The 23,377-nt window shown below is 37.8% G+C and overlaps 1 protein-coding gene across 2 annotated transcripts; it reads right to left on the bottom strand.

Annotated features, from left to right (window-relative positions):
• Nucleotides 1-2,267: 2,267 nt before the first annotated feature.
• NUP42 (nucleoporin 42) lies at nt 2,268-23,325 on the bottom strand. 2 transcript variants are annotated; one of them, XM_022588061.3, is made up of 7 exons: nt 17,225-23,325; nt 14,592-14,820; nt 13,134-13,228; nt 8,119-8,195; nt 7,279-7,365; nt 4,209-4,293; nt 2,268-3,564 (listed from the first exon to the last, which is right to left on the bottom strand). In XM_022588061.3, exons 1-7 carry the CDS (start codon nt 17,334-17,336, stop codon nt 2,987-2,989), a joined length of 1,263 nt encoding a protein of 420 aa, XP_022443769.2. In that variant the 5' UTR covers nt 17,337-23,325; the 3' UTR covers nt 2,268-2,986. The 2 variants fall into 2 exon arrangements, with proteins under 2 accessions (XP_022443769.2, XP_089773861.1); XM_089917735.1 differs by lacking the exon at nt 17,225-23,325 and adding an exon at nt 16,200-16,325.
• Nucleotides 23,326-23,377: the final 52 nt, after the last annotated feature.

The raw sequence follows: 23,377 nt of genomic DNA, 5'->3' as shown, positions 1-23,377 counted from the left end.
TAAAAGGGACAGCTGTTGTAGAAGCTGTGAAGGGAGGCTGTTTGTGCTTATTTTGGGTCTACTTTCAGTTCGACCAGCTCTGCTAGAATCGGTTCTTACCTTACTGAATAAATCCAGATGGTGAAAAAAAAAAAAAAAAATTCCAGATGGTGGCACTTGCTCTTGTGCCTTGCGGTTGCCTTTTCCCTTCCACTCTCTCTCAGGGTCTTGAAACTCAATCTACCTTTATGCCTGGCCACCACCACCTCAGTGTTACCTGCTTCTGATTTTCTGAAGCCCTGCTGCCCCTTAGGGCCTGTCTAGGAGTTCCTGGCCTCCTTGGACTCCTGATACCAGTATGCATGCATACTGCTGACTTCTACTTTGTGGACTTCTTTGCTTCAGTTTCTCACACTTTTAAGGAACTCACAGCACCTATTTGTACTTTTTGACAAGTGCACTATCTGACAACTTTGGATCTCATTTTTTTGTGTGTGTGAGAGCACAGAAAATAGACTTCCAACAATTACAGCTCCCAAATTGCATATTACTAAGTAGCCTAAATGTAGTTGGATAGGCTAGTTTCCCAAACTTGCCTGAAGGATCTCATGGGTCACTTGGTAAAAAAAAACCACATTCCCAGGCCTAGCCCAATGGATATATTATTTAATCAGTACCCCAGGTGATCCTTACAGTCAGGCAGATTTAGAAACACTGGGCCCTTAATCTGCATCCTCAGAGCTTTCAGGACATTGGGAAGTTCAATTGGGACCCAAGGGAGCCTGGTAAGCCTGTAACCAACCTAATGGTAGCACAGGGTTCATTCCATCAGGGTAGGACAACTCTAGGAGTCAACTGTGTTGAAAAAAACATTGGAAAGTCTTTAGAGCTTACGACCAAAGCAGGAACTTAGGGTCTATTTATCACCTCTATACCAAGGATGGTTTCAAACATACACCCCCTTGAGTAGGTTTTATTCTAAATGCTGGGGTTCCACAACTGTTAGTTTGAGTCATACAGTTCTTCAAAACGTGTAACAGAGAACCTGGATCCCATGAGGATTAAACCCTTTGCATATATGCTAAAATCACGTGGAGTGCATATCTTTTAATAGTTTTTATTTTCACTTAAAAAAATGACTTCAATGCCAGATCTGTGTCAGGAAACTGTTCTCGCAGTGCTAGCTGTGTAATTTTTGAGGCTTGAGAAAGGAACACAGAACTCTGACACATATGCTTCAACTCATGACAGGTCTCTGGGTATTTGGATCAACCATATGTAAGATATACAAGATATTACTCCCTCAATCTGAGGACACAGGGAGACCCAAACATGTCTGAGAATTCTAATAGAAACTCTAGAAACAGCTGGTGAATCCTCACCTCTACATAAACTATTTGGGGGAAGCAGGGAGAAGATTACTGAAAATTTTAATTTCCTTGTTGGAAATTTCCAAATTTATTATAATAAACATATTTTATAAAAAAGTGTTTTAAGAAATATACCATAAAGGAATAAGAGCATACCGTAATAATGTAAATGGAGGCGGAAGAAAGCAGCCTAGATTTGTTCAAAAACTTTTTTCCAGTTATAAGTCCCTTCTCTGTTACTTAAAAAAGAAGTCTAGAGAAGATGCATCTTGAATAAAGAGTTATTTGTTAGTTTAAAAAAAATGCTTTTCGGGCTTCCCTGGTGGCACAATGGTTAAGAATCTGCCTGCCAATGCAAGGGACACAGGTTCGAGTCCTGGTCTAGGAGGATCCTGCATGCCGCGGAGCAACTCAGCCCGTGTGCCACAACTACTGAGCCTGAGCTCTAGAGCCCACAAGTCACAACTACTGAGCCCCCATGCCAGAACTACTGAAGCTTGCACGCCTAGATCCCGTGCTCTGCAACAAGAGAAGCCACGGCAATGAGAAGCCCGTGCACCACAACTAAGATCCAACACAGCCAAAAACAAATAAATAAATAAGTAAATAAATTTATATAAAAAAAATGCTTTTCAAAAATGCAGCTAGAAAAACTAGCTTGATCTTAAGTATCATTAAACTTGCCAATAATGTTGCTGTTTATAGTTGAGAAAAGCTTCCTAATCCTTTTTTAATTTTCCTGATTTTCTTTCAATTAGAAAAACAAAGTAATGCATGTACATGGTAAAATATTCAAACAGTTCAAAATGGTATATAAAGTATTTCTCCTAACTCAGACACCAATTCTTTTCCCAGAGGTAATCATTGTTAGCAAGTTTCTTAAATATTCTTCCAGAAATGTTTTATGCAACTACAAAGGATATTTATATACTATTTATTCACAAAAGATCATAATTTCTACTCCTCTTACAATCCATCCACTTGATGGGATAATGTGAGGAAAAAATAGAATTACATAAAAATTAGGCCAAGATAAAAATTAGCCCAGAGTTGTTGAAGAAAACTCAAATGGTCCATGAGAGAGCCAAAACTGAGGAGGAAAAAATATGAGGGGAAAATGCTTCTTAGGTCCTAAAAAGTTTTCACCCTTTAAAAATTGTTATTTCTCTCTTTAAGAGAATCTTCTTTAACATGAAGTTTAAAGTCATGCTACTGATGTTTATTTGGTAAGTAGGCTAAACATTTAAGCATTTTTTCTCTGCTGGTTCTAGAAATTATCTCCTTCCTTTTAAAAAAAATGTTTAAATGTAAAAGTTTAAATGGTAAGAGAGTAAAGTGATGTAGAAAAAGAAAAGTACTTTATTCACTGCACCCTGACAGTTTTTTCAGTTCCATTCATAATTATAGCAAAAAAAAAAAAAAAAAATCCGTTGCTGAGTTTTTGTTGTTTTACTTAAATAGTTACACTCAAGAAAATGCTAAATATAAAAACTCCTATTATTGAAAGTTTATACTTCTTATAAATATATATGTATATATATAATATATATGTATGTGTATATATATATCTGCCCTTTTATATGAACCACTCAAAACAATTTTAAAAGCTGTTCTTTTCTGTATTTAAAATTACTCGTTTAAATATTTAGAAGTTCCACAGGAGGTGGCTTTAATGGAATTTTTCCCAGAGTAAATTTCTTGGATTGAAATTGTTCCTGTTCTTCTGCTGTTAGTTGATCCCTGGGTGTGAATAATACATTATCTGTTGTGGTGCTGCCATTTGAGAATGAGAGAGAGGTGGATATGCTGCTGTTTCCAAAGGTGCCACTGGATGACTTGGAAAAAGCAGTGTGAGACTGTGAGCCTGGACTACCAAAACCAGCTGAAGAACTGCCGCTTCCAAAGGCTGGGGCCTCTGGAGCTCCAACAGGTCCTGCTGCCATAGAAGCTGGAAATCCTGAAAATCCGGATGATCCAAAACCAGAAGCTGCAGGGCTTTTAAATGAAAATGAAGCAGCAGATGTGATTTGGGGTTTCCCAAGTCCAAAAGCTGGAGTAGAAGCAGTGATGGCAGAATTGGCGGAGGGTACAGCTCCAAATGCTGGAGTACTCCCAAACACAGAAGGGCTTCCAGAAGGGGCAGTAGCAAATCCAGCGCTTGGTTTAAAACTAAAATTCTGAGCATTAATGCTGCTGTTGTTATTCACTGGAAAACCTACAAAAACCAGAAAAAGAAAAAAAGAAGCTATTAATCAGAAAATGTAGCTATATTACTACTCCCCACCCGCCCTTTTTTTCTTATTTCTGCCATATTTAGATGATAATTAACTTATTGGAAGGAAGAAGAGAAAAGTGAAAATGAGAAACTAGGATAAACCCACTAAACCCTGTTGTGCTGTCTTTCTGCTACATCGATCTCATTTGCACCATAATTTACACTCAAGGAGGCAGCTCTTGAGAAACCTCAGGGATTAGGGAGTAAACCTTCACTTCACCTGTCCCCTCATCTCACCGGAACTGTCATTTGAGGACAATACTATGCTGTTATATACAGGGACAACAAAGTCCTCAAAGGTGCTGCTACCCTAACTATGTATTCCTATGGAAGTCTTGAAAAACCATTCCTAAAATATACTTCTAAAGCCTGAGCCATAGGGTCTTTCAAAGACCATGCCCATTCTGAATCCCATTTCGCAAATGCTTGATGAGCCAAATTCTTTGAAGCTCTATTATGGAAGGTGGTAAAATTTGCAAGAGTGACTTAAAATGGCACTAAACAAAACTTCAGGCTTTATATTTGAAACCTATAAAATCCTATTTTTTTGAATCAGTGAAGTCCTTCATTACTTTGTCACTTACCTGGTGACCCAAATGTTACTGATGGCCTACTGCCAAATCCAAATGCAGGTGCTGCTTGATTTACTCCACCCTTTATATCAGAGAGCTATTAAAAAAAAGGTAGGCAAGTGAATGATTCTCAAGTACCTTTTCTATACACTTTATAGCCAAATTCAATTTTTTAAATGTGCACTTAAAAACGTCTTCATTTTGTTTAATATAGAAAAATGCCTACAAGTGAATGTTCATAGGAAAACATGGGCCAACCTCAATGAGTTCGAAGTGATTGTGTGGCTGATGAATTATGAATGATTTTAATTTTACTTATGCTTTTAAAACACTTTCTAAATTTCTTCAATGAACACATATTAAAATCAGGAAAATACTTTTTAATTCTAGATTTTAGTTTCTACTGGTTGATCTGCATTTATCAAAAAACCTAGATATTAGGTAAAGGACCTTTAGAGGCTACTCAGTCCACTTACTCAAATGCTTGAACTGAAGTTAATTCGCAATTACATTATTAAAAGCTTACCACTAAAATCTATTAAACATTTCCTTTTCCCTGAAAATATTTTATGCTCTTGCTATTTTCTGCTCTAGAAATGTCTTTCGTCTCTGCTTACTGAAATCTTAATCTCCTTTTCAAGGCACTGTTCACTTAATCCTTGCCTCTAAGAAGTCTTCCCTCATCAACCTAAGTACATAAGATTTCCCTCATTTTAAAACCCTATTGGCATTTTTTCTTTAAAAACAAAATCAACTTTACTGAGGTACAGTTTACATAAAATAAAATGTGTCCATTAAAACAATCTATCTATATTTTGATGAGTTCTGACAAACTTATAACCACCACTACAATCAAGATTTAGAATATTTCCATCACCCATAAAAGTTCCCTTGTGTCCCCTTCCAGTCAACACTCTCCCAAGCTCTGGCCCCAGGGAACCATTCACCTACTTTCTATTACTAGAGATGAGGTTTGTCTTTTCTAGAGTGTCATATAAATGGAATCATATAGTATGTACTTCTTCTTTTTTTCGTCTAGCTTCTCTCCCTCAATCATTAACAGGTATGTGGATAAACAAATTATATCCATATAATAGATTAAAGGAATAAAGAATAAACCACTTGGCAGGGACTTCCCTGGTGGTCCAGTGGTTATGAATCACCTTCCAATGCAGGGGACGTGGGTTTGATCCCTGGTTGGGGAACTAAGATCCCACATGCCGCGAGGCAGCTAACCCTGCACGCCACAACTACTGAGCACGCGGGCAACAACTAGAGAGAAGCCCGCGCCTTGCAATGAAGAGCCTGCACAATGATGAGCCTGGGTGCCGCAGTGGAGGATCCCGCATGCCGCGATGAAGACCCCGCTAACCGCAACTAAGACCCGACACAGCCAAAAATAAAATAAATAAATAAATATAAAAAAAACCCCAATCACTTGGCATGAAGAATTGACACATGGTAAGCCAGTTGTAGGTAGGCTGTCCAAGATTCTCACCTACAGAAGGGCCCCTAGGAAGGTGGCAAAGAACATGGAACTTCCAACCTTGAAGGAAGCTCTGTAGTTCTCTGGACTCAGTTATCCCTTCTACATCAGCAATGGTGATGGCGGGCCATCTCTCATCTAGAGAAAAAATACTTCCGAGGAGTCCTACTGAATTCAAATGGCATTACAACAACTGAAAGGTAGAAGAAATTAGCTACAAGAGTCTAGTCATTTGGGGGGGTGTGAGGAATTGGGACATTGGGGTTGACACATATACACTATTGATACTATGCATAAAATAGACAACTAATGAGAACCTACTGTATAGCACAGAAAACTCTACTTAATGCACTGTGGTGACCTAAATGGTAAGGAAATCCAAAAAACAGGGGATATATGTATATGTACAGCTGATTCATTTTGCTGTACAGTAGAAACTAACATATAACATTGTAAAGCAACTATACTCCAATAAAAATTAATTAAACAAAAATAAAATGCAATGCCCCCCCAAAAAAGACTCTAGTCATTTAGAAGCATATACTTAAGAAAAGAGTAGGGGGACTTCTCTGGTGGTGCAGTGGCTGAGAATCCGCCTGCCAATGCAGGGGACATGGGTTCGACCGCTGGTCCGGGAAGATCCCACATGCCGCAGAGCAACTAAGCCTGTGTGCCACAACTACTAAGCCTGTGCTCTAGAACCCGTGAGCCACAACTACTGAGCCCGCACGCCACAACTACTAAAGCCCACGTGCCTAGAGCCCGTGCTCCACAACAAGAGAAGCCACCGCAATGAGACGTCCGCGCACTGCAACGAAGAGTACCCCCTCTCGCCACAACTAGAGAAAGCCCACGCGCAGCAACAAAGACCCAACACAACCATAAATAAATAAATAAATAAATTAATTAATTAATTAAAAAAAAAAGAAAGGAGTAGGGTGTCGGGACTTTCAAACAGTCATTCACTAACTTTAGACAGCTACTACTCTCATAGCCTTTTTCAGAAAGTACAAAGAAAAACCACCTCGTAGACTGGAAATACCAAATTCTAAATGTAAATATCTTATTTAAAAATAATATTCTTAAGAACTTCTTATGGGGGTAGCAAAATAAACTATTGACAGAGATAATGAATATGCTGCAGTAGGATCATGTATCTTTGGGGACAAGTGGGCATGTATCTCCTAAAGGCATTTCTGTATAAGACAAGGAACATATGGTCCTTCAGTCACAAAAGTATACATTAGTCTAAATATGCATTCATATTTTTCAAAGCAATTTCTTTTTAAACGCTGATAACCTGGCATACTTGAATTTATGTAATATTTTCCAATTTTAAAAACTAGTACCACCAAAGTTAAACATCTTATCCTAAAAATAGTTTTAGAAAAGCATAATTATCTGTGCTTTTCTGACTAAGGAACAGAGAGAAAACAATTCCAGGACCGTGACTCTAAATGATAATACAGTTCTTGAGAATGTGTGTATCACAATTCTTGACAGAGAATTTTAGCTTTGCTTTCCAAATCCAAAGTGAAATTCTGCAAAATAGCAATAGATAAGACGTTTCCCTGTAGAAAATTCTCCAATACTCACCAAAGCTATTGTAGTTGATGTATTTAGACTTTTCAGTTCATTTACCCTGTTCCTCCACTGATTTATTAACTGTTGGATGGAATGTAGCTGGAGAGAAGACAGAAAAATGATGAGTCAATATTGAGTGTTTAAGATAATCTCTCCAATAACTTCATGTTTGTATTTCCAAAGTCACAATAAATTTATAAAACATTTTTACAACCCATAACTTGTAAAATTTGCATTGACCTACCCCTACTTGCTAAAGATACTCCAGCTGTAGACCCCCTTCCCTGTTCTCCAACTCCTTGTATCACCTAGTTAAAATCACAAGTACCTGGCAGTACAGAGACAAACATGTGCACTAGTTGAAACACATGATATTGACTGTAGACAATAGAAAAATACATGATTTATGTCATTTCCTTTAGGCACTGAACTTATTCAAGCCCAGCTTTTCAATTTTTTGATATTTGATATATGAGAATGTTAATCTATATACAACACTGCATTTTATTTAAGTTTGTTTTTCTAGCATTCATTGTGGTGTCTGCACCTAAGACATACTCCATAGATGTTTGCCAAATAATGAAAGGTATGATTTCTGGGACTGATTGCTGGATAACCCGTAATAAAAATAATGACATTCCTAGTTACTACAGTCAAACTATATTATCACCGTTTTAGATAACCAACCAATTTCAAAGAAATTCTAAATTTTAATTTAGAATATAAAAATAGCCTTGTTCTGAAAAAAAATTATAGACCTCATCCACTTTGCCAACACACAAGCAAGCCACTACAGAGAAGACAATAATTAACAGCTAATCGGTTAGGTAGATGAATAGGAAACAAACTTACATAACTCTGTAAGTTACTGCTGGTTAAGAAGTTATGGTATTCAAGTCTCAACTCCTCTGGTGAAATATCTGTAAAACCTGAAGTGAGGAATCAATTGGAACCTTTAAATACCAATACTTTTGATAGTAGAGTAAAATAAGAGGTACTAGACAGGAAAATATGCTAATCTTGATCATTAGAAAAATTTCATAATCATAAGGAAAAAATACAAAGCCTATACTCTATTTAATAAAGTATAAAATTAGAATATAGTTGTTATCTGATCTTTGAAGGGGAAAAATTTTCTAAAGATAAATGGAGTGGAAGGAATAATAAACAAAAGAAACAAGAAAGAGTTGACTACATATACATTCATACTTCTAAAAAAAAATATTCTGTAAGTCAGAAACTACAATAGCAAAACTGAAAGGCAAACAGTAAACTGGGAAAACCATAATTGCAACATATATGACAGGAGAAGAGCTAACATCAATGTATAAATAGCTATTACAAATCAGTAAGAAAAATAAGTTAGTATGGGCAAAGATAATGAACGGGCAATTCACAAAACAATTCAAATAGCCAGTAAATAAATGAAATTAAAAAGTTCACGCAAAAAAAAAAAAGTTCAATTTAAAAATACAACTTAAATAGAGATACAATGCTTTATTTACCAGACTGACAAAAATTAATAATGAATAATTGTTATTAAGGATGTGGTGAAATGGACATTCTCCTAAGTTGCCATTATGGAAATCAAAAAGGTAAACTTTTCTGGGAGGAAAATTGTCAATAAATGTCAAATGCCTTAAAAATGCTCATACCTTTTGATCTTAGAATTTCTAGGATTTAACCTCAGGAAATAATTAAATGTATAAACAAAGGGTGTTACATAAAAATATGTTCATTCTAGTATTTTTAGTAATGGAGACACTGAAAACAAAGCAGAATACAACACTAGGTTATGATTCCTAATTATATATATAAATAAGAAATATGTGTGCGCATGTTTTGAAAGAAATACACTAAAATGTTACAGTTGTTATTTCTGAGATTAGTTGATCTTTATTCACATATTTCTGTATTTTCCAAGTTTTCTATGGCAACAGCTGTAACTTTCATAATTAGGAAAACTTTTTAAGAAAGGGAAAAAAAGTTCAGGATATTTTTCTACAGAGAATTATTTATAACCAGACACCATTAACTCCAAAGACCCTTACCTCAGAATAAAGAAAAGACTAAACATTCAAATCAGAATCCCGGAGCTCTCTAACAACTTGTCTTTACCACCTTTATTAACTGCTCAGGCCACAAAACCTAGAATCACTTTGCATTTCTCTCTTTCCCCATATCTAATTAATAAGCCTCTTGCCAGTACTAGCTCCAAAACAGAACACGAATTTTGACCTATTCTGTCTCCACTGCTAGTAACTCTCGGTCATCAGCAGTTGTCTCCTAACTCATTGCCCTGCCGCTATTTTGCCCCCCAACAGACCATTTCTTTTCATACAACAGTCTAAGTGAGCTTTTTAAAAATTAATTAATTAATTAATTTTAATTATTTTTTGCTGCATTGAGTCTTTGCTGCTTGTGCGCGGGCTTTCTCAAGTTGCAGTGAGCAGGGGTTACTCTTTGCTGCTGTGCGCAGGCTTCTCAGTGCGGTGGCTTCTCTTGTTGCGGAGCACGGGCTCTAGGCACACGGGCTTCATTAGCTGTGGCACGTGGGCTCAGCAGTTGTGGCTCGCGGGCTCTAGACCGCTGGCTCAGTAGTTGTGGCACATGGGCTTAGTTGCTCCGCGGCATGTGGGATCTTCCCGGACCAGGGCTCAAACCTATGTCCCCTGTGTTGGCACGTGGAGTCTTAACCACTGTGCCACCAGGGAAGTCCCTAAGTGAGCTTTTTCTAATCAGATCATATCCCTCCTCCTGCTCAAAGCTCTTTCTGGCTTCCTAGTGCAATTAGGCCCAACATAATCTGGCCCCTGGCTGTCTCTCTCTGGCCTTATGTCATATTACTCTTTCTCTTATTTACTCTCCTCTGGCAAATTTAGGCCTTGCTAGACGAAATACAGGGCAACCTTGTTTCCACAAGGGCCTCTGCACTAGCTATTGTACTGTAAGGAACATTTTCCCCCAAATCTTCCCATAAGTGACATCTTCTCATTCAGGACTCAGCTCCAATACTGCTTCCTAAGAATAGATAACCACTCTCTGTGAAGAAACACTATCCCTCTGGCTACTTTCTCCTCCTTCCATCTGTTACTCATCTGAACCATGAAGACAGAAAATGATTTGAGTGACTATTTCCTCAATTCTTTCAAGGGTGGTACAAATGTAGTATCATTCTAGCTGCACAGGAAAAATTAATTCATTATAATGGATGCCTACAGACAGTGATTCTCCAACTTTCTGGTTTCAGGACCCATCTACATTCTTAAAAATAAATAAGAAAAATAAATAAATAAATAAGGATGGCAGACCTTTTGCTCGCATGGGTTACATAAATCAATATTTACCATATCTGAAATGAAAACTGAAAAATTGTAGAAAATATTAATTCACTTAAAAATAAGACATATATCAACATAAATGAAAAAACTATTTTCCAAAACAAAAAATAAAAATTTAGTGATATAAGTGGCATTGTCTTATGTTTGTAAATCTCTTTAATGTTTGGCTTCATAGAAGACTGTTGGATTATTATATCTGCTTCTGCTGTTCAATCTGCTTCAACCTGTTTCAGTATATTGCCTGGTTCAAGTGTATGAAGAAAAACTGTTCTCACACAGATGTGTAGCTGGAAAAGGATGGCTTTAATGGCCTTTTCAGATAATTGTGGATATCCTTCTTGATACTATACCAAAACTTGACAGACAGTAGTTTCTTAAAGGTTAGCTATAATGTGGACTCAAATCATATTAATGAAATCATATTAATAAACCAAAACTATTAATTGTTTTATCTTGCACTTAGAAAGGATTTTTCAAACATGCATAATTTTGTAACGTCACACATTGGTCATCTGGAAAATATTGGTTCACTGAGTTATCCAGAACCTCCAAATGTTGGCACATGTCATCTTACAATATCAAAAAATTTGTTAATGTTACTTTGTGTGTGCTTCCCATTTTGTCACACAGAATATTTAAAAGGTGTACACTTAAGGGTCAATATTTAATAAACTTAATAATTTTTACCTCTTCATCAAGGACATTCTTTTTTTTTTTTTAAGCCTAAATCCCCTGTCCCAGTCACGGGCCCAGCCACTCCGCGGCATGTGGGATCCTCCCAGACCAGGGCACGAACCCGTGTCCCCTGCATCGGCAGGCAGACTCCCAACCACTGCACTACCAGGGAAGCCCCCATCAAGGACATTCTTAAGTGAAAATGGCGTTAAAATTTTTTTTATTGACTATTATAATCTGCTAGTACAGTTTGTTGCCTGTGCCTCATCAAAGCTTTTGTAAGAACAGTGCAAATGTCAACACAGTGAAAATGGCAATTAATGTCTTAGTATTATTATGAAAATATTTCTAAACTTGTACAGCCCCTAAAAGGATTTTAGCAATAGGGTTGCCAGATTTAAGCAAAAAAAAAGAGGATGCCCAGTTAAATTTGAATATTTGACAAACAACAAATACTTTGATAAAAGTACAAGTATGTCCCGGGAATTCCCTGGTGATCCAGTGGTTAGGACTTGGCGCTTTCACTGCCGTGGGCCCGGGTTCAATCCCTGGTCTGGGAGCTAAGATCCCACAAGCTTAACGGCGCAGCCAAAAAAAAAGTATAAGTATGTTCTAAATACTATATGGGATATTCATATACTAAAAATACCGTTTATCTGAAATTTAAATTTAACTGGATGTCCCATATTTTATCTTACAACCCTGCTTATGGATCTACATTTCACACTGAGAACCACTGCTCTAGGGCATTAGGCATTATGTTCAATTCTGAACTTTTAAAAAAAGGCTTAACACTTATTTTCTTTACAGAAAAATCACTATCTAAAATTATCTTATTTATTTGTATTACTTATTGCCTCCATCCCTCATGAACATAAACTTCATAAGGGATGGATCCTATCTATCTTACTCATTGCTATATCTCTAGCACCTAGAATGAGGCCTGGCACAAAAGAAATTCAATAAGTATTTGTTGAATGTTAAGTAAATAAACAACTAAGGAGTGGTGTGACACAAATGCTCACAGAGAATGAGCAGGTAGAGCAGAGACAGACAGAAATCCCAGAGTTCTGAGAGACTGAAAGGGCTCTCATCTTCTAGGCACTTGCTGTTCAACTTAATAGGGCCCAGGACCACCCAGAGTAGGCTTATAAAACTGTGGTGGTCTAACGCAAGAGGGAGGGGATATGGGGATATATGTATGCATACAGCTGATTCACTTTGTTATGCAGCAGAAACTAACACACCATTGTAAAGCAATTATACTCCAATAAAGATGTCAAAAAAACAAAACAAAACAAAAACAACTGTGGTGGTCTAGCTTTCAGCCCAAAAAGGGCTATGGACAAATGGGAAGGAAAGGAGTATTCTAAAGAAATGCTATCTCTGTAGCCCAGCTAAGGCTCCTTACCTTCAAATATTACCCCCAGGATAGATCTCAACATGCTTTATGAAAAGTAACTATCCTTAGAAAAAAAGATAGGGGAGAAAGAGAACAGAATCAGGCAGCCAAAGCCTTGGCATAACGGGACTCTTCTATTCACTGCAGGCAGCTAAAGGGTTCTGAAGTTGTATCTACAGGAAACCAAGGAAGCAGAGCCTCTTCTTGGGCTTACAGAATTGGAAAGGTGGTGGTTCCTGATTCTACTATTTTTCCCAAGGGATCTATATATCTTGAACTATATCTTCCAACCTCAATCTCTGAATTATGAAGTTCTGCTAGAATACTTGGATACTTTAAACAATGTCCAAACTCTCCTAACTGTAGGAGATTTCTTTATTTGACATAGTCTTGGTTTTAGAAAATAATAGTTGTAAAACACATTTTAAAAACACATAATCTCTAGTTACCTGAAATATTAGGTTTCTTTTTCACTGGTGAATAAACAGAAAACATCCACTGCCCTGATGATTCCCAAACCTCCATATCTTTTACAATTCCTTCCCTGAAAAAAAAAAAGGGCAAAAGATCTTTTTCTACTGATTGTTAAAATTTACCATTTATAATTTTCAATGATTGAAATTTTAAATTGTAGTAAATATATAATTTTAGGTTTTTCCGTTTTATTTTCTGAGGAGTGTTCTTTAAAGCAGAAGCTTATAGAAATATGAGCTACCTTTCATGATTATAAATAATATCAAAGAAGTTCATAATTTTGGTTTTCCAATACACTGAACCATTAACTGATACATTTACTGAGAACTCAACTATCATACCATACATATCTTAAAGAACTGAAATATAATAAAATACACAATACTAAGTTTAATCTTTCTTTGTTCATTATTAACATCAATGATCATTTAACTGGGAAAGAAAGAACCAGTAAGTAATAAAGAACCATAAAATATTTAAGTGGTTAGGACTTCAGAGATCATTTTGTCTAATTCTCACATTTTGCAAAAAGGGAACAGACCCATGTCCATGGTTAACTTGTTGGCAAAGTCATGGATATATCTGGGTCTAAATTAAATATTTTCCCCTTATCCAGAATAGCAGAATTAATCAAATAAGAATAACTGATAATAAAATAATAATAAAATTTAGGATTTTTATGATGACAACATCAAATATAGGAAGGAGGGTTTCTTTTTCCTTTTTTAATTTTTTTAATTTGGTTTTTTACTTTATTTATTTTAATTTATTATATATGGTACATGGTTCAAAATGTTTACAACTAGTCTAATTTAGTTACGGGATGTAAAAGACTAATGAGTATATTTAAGTTCTGTCCTAATTGCTGGGGGCTGACGGAACAGTTATACACAGCCAGGCACTGTTTCGGCACCAATCATAAATTCTACTATGAATATTCTCAATAAATGGTAAGAAATCTACTCCACAATAATGAAGGAAATCAAATGAAATGTTTACATGGGCTTACTGAAGTAAAAGTTTTAGAAAGAAGAATACGAGATGCTATAAGTGACCTCCAAGATCACAAGTTGCTTTAAATCACCTCATACTTTGTAAAGAACTCATAATTTAATATAAGCAGGACTATATTAGAAAGATATTCACAGTACGGTGTTATCAATAGAAAAGTGGAAAAAGCATAATTATCCCCAAGAACTCATTGTATCGATAAAGAAGAATGACATTTTTAAGTGAAATAAAGTCTAGTATGATACCTGCAAAATAGTAGTTATCTCTGATCATGGATGTTTTTTCTGCTTTTTGCTTATTCTGATTTTTTAATAACTTAATAAAGTAATAATAACATTACCTCTTTTTTAAGGAAAGTACTGTAGGTACTTTTGAAAAAAATAAGCAAATGGGAAGGAATTTTTCTGAAGGCTTTCACTTACAGAAGTTTCTTTTCATCTTTCTGCCCATCAGAGCTAGGTGAAGCAAATGGGTTCTGAGACAATCCAAACCCCCTGTTCCTGCTAGCTGACGCTCCAGAATCAAAAGAAGCAAAAGATGGCTTTTCTTGATCTTTGCTGCCCCCCCATGGTGTGGATTTGGAGAAACTGGATGGCTGGATAACACTAGAATATCTCTGGCTGGTGGTATTCCATCCTCGTCTGTTACTACCTGAAATAAACAACAAAATAAACAATTTTACTAGCAACTCATTTTTAGAATCTCTTAAAATTTCATTGTAGTTTGTTTTATTATATGTGCAGACCTTATGTAAAGATTCAACAAGCACTACATTTCCACTCATTTTTTTTTTGCGCTACGCGGGCCTGTCACTGCTGCGGCCTCTCCCGTTGTGGAGCACAGGCTCTGGACGTGCAGGCTCAGCGGCCATGGCTCACGGGCCTAGCCGCTCCGCGGCATATGGGATCTTCCCGGACCGGGGCACGAACCCGTGTCCCCTGCATCGGCAGGCGGATTCTCAACCACTGCGCCACCAGGGAAGCCCTCCACTCATTTTAAATTACAAAACTCTTCACTTTCAATTTATATAGGTAAGTATAGTATCAACAAATCACATAATGGTCTAAGTTAACAAGATTGAGAAGACTGTAAATCCACAGAAAAATAATGATATATTACTAAATTCAGCTGACCTAAGTTTATTAGGTAAACAACTGTTCGATAATGGAGTGGATAGAAGGCATGTACCGAAATCATAAGCTCCTTCATGATAAAAAGATGTGTCTGTATCATTCTTTGCTCCCCAACTGGGCCCTATATATTAGTAAAATCTGAAAAACAGACAATGTATTGAGAAGTGTATTGAATATAAAAGATTAGAGTCTACCTTCTGTCCTTGAATAGATGGGTTAATCTATTTGACTCAGTATTCTCTCTGAGAAAACAACACCAACCCACCTACCTTCCACAGGGAGATTATAGAGGTAATTTACATATGAATAAAGTGTACTGAGTTCCTCTATTATAAGCAGATTTCTAGTATTCTATAATTATCAAAATGAGCCAACATTTTTATCCTCTCTGTCTCTATATTTTACAAAATTTTTTCACTTCTACTGTCTCAATTATTCATCACTTCTTAGTTGGGGTCAAGATAATTCACCTTGTTTCTGACTGAATTAGGAGATATGCCATTAAATATGTATATTAAAAACTCGAGTGATGGGAGATACACTCCTTTATAAAAATTCACCTCCCAATTCTAAAACTGCTTAACGAAACCTAAGAGGAAAGGGGACAGATTGCTAGACCAGATCCCTCAAGTATGGGTTAATGATATTTTATTTTCCTAGAGTTTCAAATCCTTTGCGGGGATGACACAACTGAAGAAATTCATTCCATCTTTTGTATACAGCTTTTGGTCTTCATACTTACTAATTCCATAAGCATTTATCTGTTTCTGGGCATTAAATACACTGTTTACTTGACTAGTTTTATCTCCACTTTTAAAATCCATTAACATTTATCCATTCAACATTTATTCTCTAATTACTGCATTTAGAGTGAGTCTCAACAGAATGTCATATTACGTTTTGTTGTTCCTGGAAATACTCGCACATTTATCAGATCCTGAGTCTTAATTTTTGGTTTGGAATATTTCACTAGACCAATTGTGGGTGATGCAAAAAGATGGCCCCCAAGAAGAGGAATCAGACGTGAAACCACAATGTAACACAAGGTTTAAGGGTCAGATGAATAGCCCTAAAGGAGGAAAGAGAAGGGAGAGGTGGTCAGCATCTTGCGGTAACTTTAAGGACTAAGTTTCAGTCCTAAGGAAACCTAACGATTCATCTGACCTCTAAAACCTTGCATTGTACTATGATTTCATTTCGGACCCCTCCTCTCCTCGAAGACAGTCAATCCTTTTGCATCATCCACAATTGGTTTAGTGAAATATTCCAAAAGCTTCGACAATGACTTAGGCCAGGAAGCAGGTCAACGTAGTCCTGCACCTCCTTCCCTCATAGCCCAGAGTTCTTAACTGAGCATCCCACTCTCGATTTTACCCCAAATTTTATGAGCATGTGCATTTATCTGAGGTTAATGGCTCTGTAGCTTTTATTAGATCTTGAAAGGAGTTTCCCAAAGTTAAGAATCCTGACTTTGACCCCAGTTGCTAGCCTCTCCCTAGAAAAAAAGTTTAGAAAAAATTATATTCAAGGCATCAAGGGGAAAAAGCAAGTACGCAGAAAGGTAGTAAAGTAGTAAAGAAAGGAGGCGTCTGGGTCGACCTATGCCAATTCTGCGAACCACTGCCGCCCAAAGACAAGGTTAAGTTCTGACACGTATTCCTGTTTTTCATTAGTAAACAGGACCAAGCCCATGCCTCCAACCGCTCAACAAAAGCCAACCGAGCTCCTAATAAATGAATAAAAAAGCCGGTGGGCGGGGCGGGCGAGGGGACGACGCGGGCACGTCCGCGTCACCTGACTGGTGCGCCACGGCGCTGTGCCCAACGGCTGGGCCCACGAGGAACGGCCGTTCGTCGCCGGCTCGGCCCCACGCCAGGCCTTCCCCAGCTCGGCTACGGGCGAAGGACGGAGGAGAACGTCACCTGAGAGCTGCTGCTGCCGTCCTTCGCCCGCACCCCCGGCGCCGGGATGTTCGTTCCAGCACCGATCTCCGAAGCGACACCGGCCTTGAAGGAAGAACTGACAAATGGTCATGGCGACTGCATCGCGGACGGAACTGTTTTCAGTCGACACCCTCAGCTAGCAGAGCCCAAAACAGCCGGAGGTCGCGGCTCCGCTACTGTGACGTCATCTTCTCGCGCCTGGGAAAGGCCCTTTATCTCTTGTCCCCTCCCCACTGCGAAGAGAGGCGTGGATTTTACCCAATAGGATTTGAGAAGAGTGGGACCGCCCCCCACGCACTGAGCGTGGCCTGGGAAGGCAGGATGATTGAAAGGTTACGTGGAGAAAGGCGTCGAAGACCGTGGTGCAGCGTCTCGTTCATCAGGGGAGGCTTGAGGTACAAAATGAGAGGAAGGAAAGTTGGTCGGACAAACCCATAACTTCAGCAAGGCCCTGAGAGGAGGATCAGCTGTCGTTTGAGAGGCCAAGTCGTATTTTTCATTTGTAACTGCTGAGAAAGTAAAAATCTGCCCAGCCATTCATCAGGATGGGTAACAGTATAAGATAAAGCCAGTTGTAACGTTTACAGGAAAGTTTCTTTTAAGGACAAACTGCAACTAAAAAGTATCATAACAACCCGCGTCTTTGGATACATTCTTACACGGAGAAACCTTGTTCTTTAAAGTCCATGTAAACGTTGCTATTTGAAATTTTATCAGTAAGAATGAAACATTCCACTTTTGCCTGGAGGATCTAAGACACTTTGACACAGAGAAGCAGCTTCTATTTCTAATCAGGTGCAGAGCTGCAGACAAGGGGTTCCTGAAAAGAATATTACTTATTCTCTTAACTTTGTGGTTTCCAAGGGAACATGATCCTACACCCACTTCTCACTCCAGATGTGATGTTGATGCCTCTTTACACCGCTCTGCTTTGCTTTGAGGCTATCAAAACTGTTTCATTTAGATTTTATCTTAACTCCACCTTTCCCACAAATCCTACATCTACCTTTTCCATTGTGTGGTGAGACACCCTACAGTTCCTCTAGTGTGCAGTCTCCTTGGTTGCAATGCGTCAGTAAATCTGACTTTGTTGGCTTACAGGTTCGTCCCCGGTGGTTTAAGATGACTAGCCATTGTTCTTGCTCATATACTTTGTTTGGATTTTGATGACAGCAGAATCTACAGGAGCACTGGGAATAACTGCTGCAGCCTAGTTTATTATTTTTTTAAATCAGTTTAATTCATTTATTTTGAAAAAAATTTATGGAGGAGTTACATGTATATATAGTACAAAGATCTTTTTCCTGAACCATCTGAGACTATATTGCAGACCTCATGCCCCAACACCCAATTATTTATTGTATTTCCTACAGACAAGGACATTCTACTTAACCACAATATATCACCAAAATCAGGACATTAATATTGCTGCATACTACTATCTAATCCTTAGATTCTATTCATATTTTGCCTAACGTCCGAGTAATGTCCTTTAAAGGACAAGGATGCAGTTCAGAATCATTGTTGCCTTACTCATATTTCTTCAGGCTTCATTCTGGAACATTTTCTCAGTCTCTCCTTGACTTTCATGACCTTGACACAAACATTACAGCTAGTTATTTTGTAGAATTTCCTTAATGCAGACTTATCAGTTTTCTAGTAATTAGATTTAGATTATGCATCTTTGGCATCCATGGTCTTCACGATGTACCTGTCAAGTTGTGCACAATTTCTGTTTGTCACATTGTCATGTTCACTTTGATCACTTCAGGTGTTGTCTGGCAAGCTGCTCCACTGTAAAATTACTCTTTTCCTCTTCGTTAGTAATAAGGATTTTGTAGGGAGAGACTGTGAAAGCATATAAAAACCTCATTCCTCACCAAACTTTTAGTTCACTCATTTATTTATTCCTATCAGTATGACTTATGGTTTCCAATTTTATTCATTGGGTTATAATTTGTTACTATAATTTATTGTGATGCTCAAATCATTTCCAGTTGACACATCCCATGATTCTTTGAGCACTTCACTTCCTGACCTAAAATATGCTCCAGGGTCATCTGACACTTTCCCTGCTTCAGTCCTGGAATCAGCCTGTTCTCCAAGGAGCCCTGAGTCTTTTTTGGTGGCACTCAGAAGCCAAGATCTGAGCTCTAAATTTGCTCATTGCTATTGTGGTATCTTTGTTCCCAAATCCTTTCATGGGCATTGCTAGAGAATACATACTATAGACAGACACATTTACATTAATACATATTCCTATATCTATATGTCTATTAAAAACTATGACTGCACACTGATAACCTCCAATTTCAACCCAAGATCACAGAATTCATTTTTATTTCCCCTTTGTATTTCTTTCATAGTGAGAAACTTGGCTCCCATCATTCTTAACATATCTATTTTGAGCAGTCCCCTTGTAGTAATGAATCTCTCACTGTGTTCACTGACTTTTCATCCATGTAAATGCCAGCATGTGTAAGAACTTTGCTGGCATCAAAGACCTAAAATAATACCAGTTAGGCTGAAGCTTAAACAAGGGTGTGTATGGTGCTCCGTGAAGGTGGAGAGGTGGGCAAAGCCAGAATCCTGACTGAAATCATCTGGATAAAGTGCTGTGTGAGATGATGACAGCCTAGGGCTGAGGCATGTAGAACTCAGTAGTGATAGGGGAGGGGTAGATAGAAATCAGGAGAGTGAGGTCATGGGAAGGAAACGTCTGGTTTCAAGGTGGCAGAGTAAAAATGCCTCTGCCACCCTTTCCTCTTGAAAATATCTCAGAATGAGGGGGAAAACAAGCAAAAACATCATCTTTGATTATACTAGGAGATAACTGTAATTTCAAACCACAATTTATGAAGACTGAATGCACATAGAAGAGTACATAGTAAATTACTTAGAGGAAGAATCACATTCCTGTAAGATGGACAACTGATGTCCCCAGAGAAGCCTGAAAAGCCACAAGAATTAAGAACCACTAGGTACCACAGAACAGTGGACTGTTTGAAAATCTGTATGAGGTTCAGTTAGAAATCCATTAGGTGACTATCCTTACCTGTTGGGAGATAGGTTCTTTTCTTGAAAAAAGGGAACAAGAGAGGCTTTAGGGTCCAGGATGTAAATATAGAGGGTCAAGTTATGGTACTGACAAAAGAGGAACCGAACTCTGCCTGTTGAATGGCGCTTTGCCTGAGCTCCAGAAATCCTGCAGCCAGGCTTATTGTCAGTCTCTTCCCAGCTTGCTCTCCCACACCCAAGGGGCAGGAGTTTGTAAGTTTATATTCTGGAGAATCAAACATCCCAGAAAAAGATCTGTGGATCTCTTACGGATCTCCAACAAAAACAGGCAGCCAGGGGCTTCCCTGGTGGCACAGTGGTTAAGAATCTGCCTGCCAATGCAAGGGACACAGGTTTGAGCCCTGGCCTGGGAAGATCCCACATGCCGCGGAGCAACTAAGCCCGTGCGCCACAACTACTGAGCCTGAGCTCTAGAGCCCGCGAGCCACAACTACTGAGCTCATGTGCCACAACTACTGAAGGCTGCGCGCCTAGAGCCCGTGCTCTGCAACGAGAAGCCACGACAATGAGAAGCCCGTGCACCGCAACGAAGAGTAGTCCCCACTCACCACAACTAGAGACAGCCTGCGCACAGCAACCAAGACCCAACACAGCCATAAATAAATAAATAAATAAATAAATAAATTTATTAAAAAACAGGCAGCCATTTCCTTAACATATGATGAGATTCACTGACAATTCAGCTCATGTTTGTAAACAAAAGTTCACAACTTTTTAATGTCTAATTTTAAATATAAAATGCACAGCCAGGCACCAGATATTTGAGGAAAGACTCCAACAGGAAAGAGCAAAGCAATCTAAAAAGAAGTCAGAGGAAAGAGAAACACACCAAAAATATAAGTAATGTTAAGGAAACTAAAATATCCTCAGACAGGGCAACATGAAACAAGACCAGCATGCTATATAAAAGGACAATCCTAAAAAGAAAATGCTCTTAGAAATTAAACATGGATAGTGGAAACAAATTCAATGGATGGCTGGATGATAAAGTCAGGGAAATCCCCTACAAGAACTGAATAAATTATACTCCAATGAAGATGTTAAAAAAAAAAAAGAACTGAATGAACCAGACCTTGAACCCCATTTTACAGCTTTGTTATCAGAATAGGTTTAAAGCTCTGGAAAGTAAAAAAGCTTTCTAGTTAGTAAGGATGACATTTCAGACAATTTCCCAGTACAGATTTTCTCCTCAAGTAGTTTGAATTACCTTGGGAAGGAGGAAAGTTAGGAAGATGAAAGTAGATTCAAGCTTTTAAAAGTCTTTTGAGGCAACTGTAAGGAGAAAGGGGGTTATTTAAAGGAATGATTTATCAAGTGCTGAATGATGTAACCTGTAAAATATTCTTTCATGTTAACAAATTACGGGGACTTAGTGAGAGCTGTTTTGGTGCCATGTTTGAGTGGATTGAATTTTTGAAGTTGTTGATGTGTGTTAACACTACCACCCTTAAAAAGTTTCTTCAAATATCACCTTCAAATATCTCCTTTACCCTGGCCTCTGCAGCAAATCCAAAATATTTGCCGTTAACAGTGTATGAGGCAAAAGGAAAACAGACTGCTGGTTTTAAAAAATGGCTCTTTTCATGACTCTAAATTTTCCATGACACTATATGTCACATTTTTGAACGCTAGGTCACAATTGTAATTAATGACTGTTTTTGACAGCAACAGTTTTTTTCAAGACATTAAAATTTCATGTTCACACTGTGATTTTCAAAAGTAAAAGCTAAACTGCTATGTCATCAAAGTCATGTCACTGTAAAAAATATAACATTAACAATCACATATCTACTAAAAAGAAAGTAGAGCACTATACAGGATAGGAATTTTGGGTGGGGGAGTAACAGAAAATATACTCGCCAATATATTGTATTTTTACTCATTATCATGATATTGACAATATCATAGACTATTTCCAGGACAGAAAACAGACACTAATTAGAATTACTAAGATTACTAAGGAAAAAAACCACACACACTTCATTATAACCTACATCAAAGCTGTCTACATACTTATCGTAGTGTGCTCTAGTCAGCAGATACAGCCTAAAGAAAAGGGTAGTTATTTAAAATACCTTAAACAGCTGCATATTCCCATATGGGAAATTATTGTATCAAATTAAGTAATATAACCATTATAATATGATAAATGGATATTCTACCCTCAAAAAACATTGCCACATTTTTTTCAACGGAGAGGAAAATTCAAAATTCAACATAAAAATGTTCAGAATGGGCAAATCTAGAGACAGAAAGATTAATGGTTACCTAGGGATGGGGTGTTTGGGAGATGCAACTGGGTTGAATAATGTCTCCTCAAAACTCCAAAATGTGACCTTATTTGGAGACAGTGTCTTTGCAGATGTCATTGGTTAAGATATGGTCACAATGGATTATGAGGAGGGTAAGCTAAATCCAATGACTGTTGTTCTTATAACACCACATGAAGATGCAGAGAGACGAGACACACAGGGAAGAAGGCCCTGTGAAGACTGGGGCAGTGACTGAAGAGATGTAGTTATAAGCCAAGAAACACCAACATTTGCTGGCAGCCATCAGAAGCTACAGGAGAGGCATGGCAAGTTTTCGCCTCAGAGCCTCCAGAAGGACTCAACCCTAACAGCACCTTGATTTAGGATTTCTGGTCTCCCAAACTGTGAAAGAATAAATTTCTGTTGCTTTAAGCAACAAAGTTTATGGTAATTTGTCACAGGAGCCATAAGAAGGTAATGCAGGGAAAATGGGGAGTGACTGCTAATGCGGGTAGGGTTTCTTTTTGCGGTGAAGAAAGTGTTCCAAAATTATGGTGATGGTTGCATAACTCTGTGAATATATTAAAGACCATTGAATAGTACACTTTAAATCAGTGAACTGTATGACGTGTAAATTATATCTTAATAAAGCTGTCATGTACATAAAACCTTACATAAATAGAAATATATCTACCATAATCTTTTTATAATTCCTTTTTCATATAAACATTTTTAGGTTTTAAGCTTATAACCCCCATTATAAAGAAAACAATAAAAATTTAAAGAGAAACACTGTTTCACA

Source organism: Delphinapterus leucas, chromosome 9 (assembly GCF_059928025.1).
Source record: "Delphinapterus leucas isolate spDelLeu-1000000601 "Yukka" chromosome 9, BTC_Dleu_Yukka2, whole genome shotgun sequence".
NCBI lineage: Eukaryota > Metazoa > Chordata > Mammalia > Artiodactyla > Monodontidae > Delphinapterus > Delphinapterus leucas.
Note: the sequence above shows the minus strand (reverse complement) of the source record. Positions and strands in the feature narration are given on the sequence as shown.